This window comes from Thermobia domestica, chromosome 13 (genome assembly GCF_964235325.1).
Source record: "Thermobia domestica chromosome 13, izTheDome1.hap1.1, whole genome shotgun sequence".
Taxonomy (NCBI): Eukaryota; Metazoa; Arthropoda; class Insecta; order Zygentoma; family Lepismatidae; genus Thermobia; species Thermobia domestica.
Window position 1 is genome coordinate 69,538,214 of NC_137466.1, and position 3,643 is coordinate 69,541,856.

Genomic DNA, 3,643 nt, shown 5'->3' on the forward strand with positions numbered 1-3,643 from the left:
CCAAAAGGCATAATACCTTGCTGCATTATGATGTAATGTCAAAAGCAGATGAGAAATCCAGTGTTGCTAATTCACAATCAAGAAATTTTTCGAGTCATTCTAATACGAATAGGGAAAATATAACACAAGGTTCTTTTTGCATTTTCAAGGGAAAACCAAATGTTACTGTTATGTTATCTACTGCTATAGTAAATGTACGAGATGCAAATGGTAAATTACATCCATGTAGAGATATTAGATTCTGCCAGTCAAAGTAATTTTGTAACTGAAGATTTAGTTCAAAGGTTGCGTCTACCTAAAAATAAACACCGAGTTCCAATTCAAGGTATTAATAGTGTGATTAGTGAAACAAAGCATTGTGTAGATGTACATATAGAATCAAGAATTCGTGAATTTGCAATTGATGTAAACTGTTTAGTTTTGCTCAAAATAACCGATAACATTCCAAGTAGGCCAATAGATCATGCTGACTGGAACTTGCCGACAGACATAGTGTATGCAGATCCTAACTTTCACCAACCAGATACTATTGACATTCTGTTAGGCGCGGAAGTGTTTTTGGACATTTTGCGATCACATAAACTAACTAGACCAGGGAATTATCCAGTAGTACAAGAGACTGAATTTGGGTACATTTTGGCGGGTAAAGTTCCTACAACAAGAGATTCTAGTATACCACAAGTGTCATTTTTTGTGCAAGAAAGTAACCTTGATAGACAGTTACAGACATTTTGGGAGCTCGAAACTATACATTCAACAGTCATGACTCAAGAAGAAAGGCAATGTGAACGACACTTTGAGGAAAACACTACCAGAGATAGCAGTGGTCGATTCGTTGTACGTCTGCCAATTAAGCCAAATCATAAACCATTAGGAGAGTCATATAATTTAGCTCTTCGTAGATTTTACCAGCTAGAAAGACGGTTGCAGCAGTGTCCAAAAATTAACGAGCAGTACTATAACTTTATGAGGGGATATGAAGAATTAGATCATATGAAACCAGTGAAAGAAAAACATAGGGAAATTCACTTACCGTTTGAATTAGAGTCCGAGTCATGTGTTTCAACGTTGGGTTTATCGTGGAATCCTGCATCAGATAAGCTTCTCATCACCAACAAGTCAGTTAAAGAATGTCTCACGACCAACATACCAACCAAACGTCAAGTGACTTCGACCATAGCAAAAATATTTGATCCTTTAGGACTTATAAGCCCTGTAGTTACTCCGTTCAAGATTTTCTTACAACAAATGTGGATCCATAAGATCAATTGGAATGATCAAATACCATCAGAGCTCTATCAGCAATGGTTAGACCTGTGTCATCATCTTCCAAGTGTTAACGAAATACAAATTGATAGATGTGTAGTATTGAAGAATTATGTTCATGTCGAGATACATGGGTTTGCTGACAGCAGTCAACTTGCTTACGGCTGTTGCATTTATGTTAAAACTGTGGACATTTCAGGCAAAACTACTGTTAAACTTTTGGGTTCTAAATCGAGAATAGCTCCTATTAAAAAGGTAACGTTACCAAGACTTGAACTTTGTGCGGCAGTACTTTTGAGCAGGCTGTATCGGAAAATAATTCCGATATTAAACATTTCAGTGAATAGTACTTACTTCTGGACCGATTCAAAAATAGTGCTTGCATGGATATCATCTCCAACTGCCAGATGGAAGGAGTTCGTGGCAAACAGGGTTGCAGAGATACAGGAGATCACATCAGTCAACCAGTGGCATCATGTGTCGTCAATGGACAATCCAGCCGACATTATTACACGGGGAATGGATCCAAAACAGTTGAAGGAAACAGATATTTGGTGGCATGGACCCGCATGGCTTGAATCATCTGCATGGCCCGAAATAATCAGAAATGGTAGACGAAGATGTTCCAGAAGAAAGGAAAGTAACGAGCATATCTTTAGTCAGTTATGAAGGTGACATAAGCTTTCTGGAAAAATTTTCATCATTGTGGAAACTATTGCGAGTTATTTGTTTGTGTCGTCGTTTTATTTACAATTGTAAAAATCACAACGAGAAGAAAGTAGGAACTATTTCCACTACTGAAATTAGTGATACTTTACAACAATGCATTAAGCTAATCCAGCAGGTTAGTTATTCGCAAGAATTCAAGGACTTAGCTTCATCAGGCAAAGTTTCATCCCAAAGTGAACTTAAATCTTTGTATCCATTTATAGATAATGAACAGTTGCTACGAGTGGGAGGACGGCTAAAAAACTCCGACTTACCGTATGATAGCCGACATCAGATCATCTTACCACCTAAAGAGCATCTCACCAAATTGGTAATTGAAGCGGAACATAGAAGATTGTTACATGCTGGACCGCAGTTATTGATTTCATCATTGAGGCAAAAATATTGGATCCCACGAGCTAAACAAGTCGTTCGATCTATCATTCATCAGTGTCTAGTTTGTTTTAAATTGAAAGCGTCAGCCTCAGAACAACTCATGGGTCAATTATCATCAGCACGAGTACAGCCAGCTCGAGCTTTTATTCACGTAGGGGTGGATTTCGCCGGTCCCCTAATGATTAAGCAAGGAACTAGATCTCGTAAAGTGACAAAGGCGTATGTTGCAATATTCGTGTGCTTAGCAACCAAAGCGATTCATATGGAGTTAGTGAGTGATTTGAGTAGCCAAGCATTTTTAGCAGCTCTTCGAAGATTTGTATCCAGAAGAGGCAAATTTTCGAACATCTATAGTGACAACGGAACCAATTTCATTGGAGCTCAGCGAGAACTTAAGGAGCTTCAACAACTACTCAGTTCACAACAATTTCAAAACTCAATTCAAGATGTTGCAGTGCAAGAAGGATTTACATGGCATTTCATTCCACCCAGAGCAAGTCATTTTGCAGGCATTTGGGAAAGTGCAGTGAAGTCATTAAAGTTTCATTTAAGAAGGATAGTAGGTTGCACGATTTTGACATTTGAAGAACTCAACACAGTTATAACACAAATAGAAGCCTGTTTGAATTCAAGACCAATAACCGTTCAATCCAATGATCCCGATGATCCTTCATTTTTGTCGCCAGGACATTTCCTTATTGGTGAGCCTTTGATGAGCATTCCTGAACCAGATCTAGTGGACATTCCAACCAACCGATTATCAAGATGGAATCACCTTCAGAAGATGAAGCAGCATTTTTGGAAAAGATGGTCTCAGGATTATCTACATGAACTACAGCAGAGAAGAAAATGGACAACAAAACAAACTAATATTTCTATTGGAGATGTGGTTCTAATCAAAGAAGACAATTCTCCTCCATTGTCATGGAAATTAGGTGTTATTTAACAAGTGTTTCCGGGAAAAGATGGACTAGTGAGAGTAGTGAGTGTAAAGTGTAAGACAGGGACTGTTAAAAGACCGATTACTAAAATTGTACCTTTACCAAAAAATGATCATGTGGATTGTGTGTAAGTTGATTGACTTGGTTCAATCAAGAGAGGGGAGAATGTAGAGACTTTTATTGTGAGTTTGTATCATTGTCATTATATTTGCATAACGTTTCTCTTTTGTTTAAAAAAAACAGTTTTGTGTGTGTGTGAGTGTCAGCAAGTTGAGCACCAAGAGATCCATACAAGACGGTCCTCCGGAATTCGTACAAAAAAAAATGCAATA

General features: G+C 37.9%; 1 protein-coding gene across 1 annotated transcript; it reads left to right on the top strand.

The window, feature by feature from the left end:
* Positions 1-201: 201 nt before the first annotated feature.
* LOC145667636 (uncharacterized) lies at positions 202-3,316 on the top strand. The gene is made up of 2 exons (XM_081735097.1): positions 202-1,906; positions 2,199-3,316. The coding sequence occupies exons 1-2, from the start codon at positions 202-204 to the stop codon at positions 3,314-3,316; spliced, it is 2,823 nt and encodes a 940-aa protein (XP_081591223.1).
* The last annotated feature ends 327 nt before the right edge of the window (positions 3,317-3,643 follow it).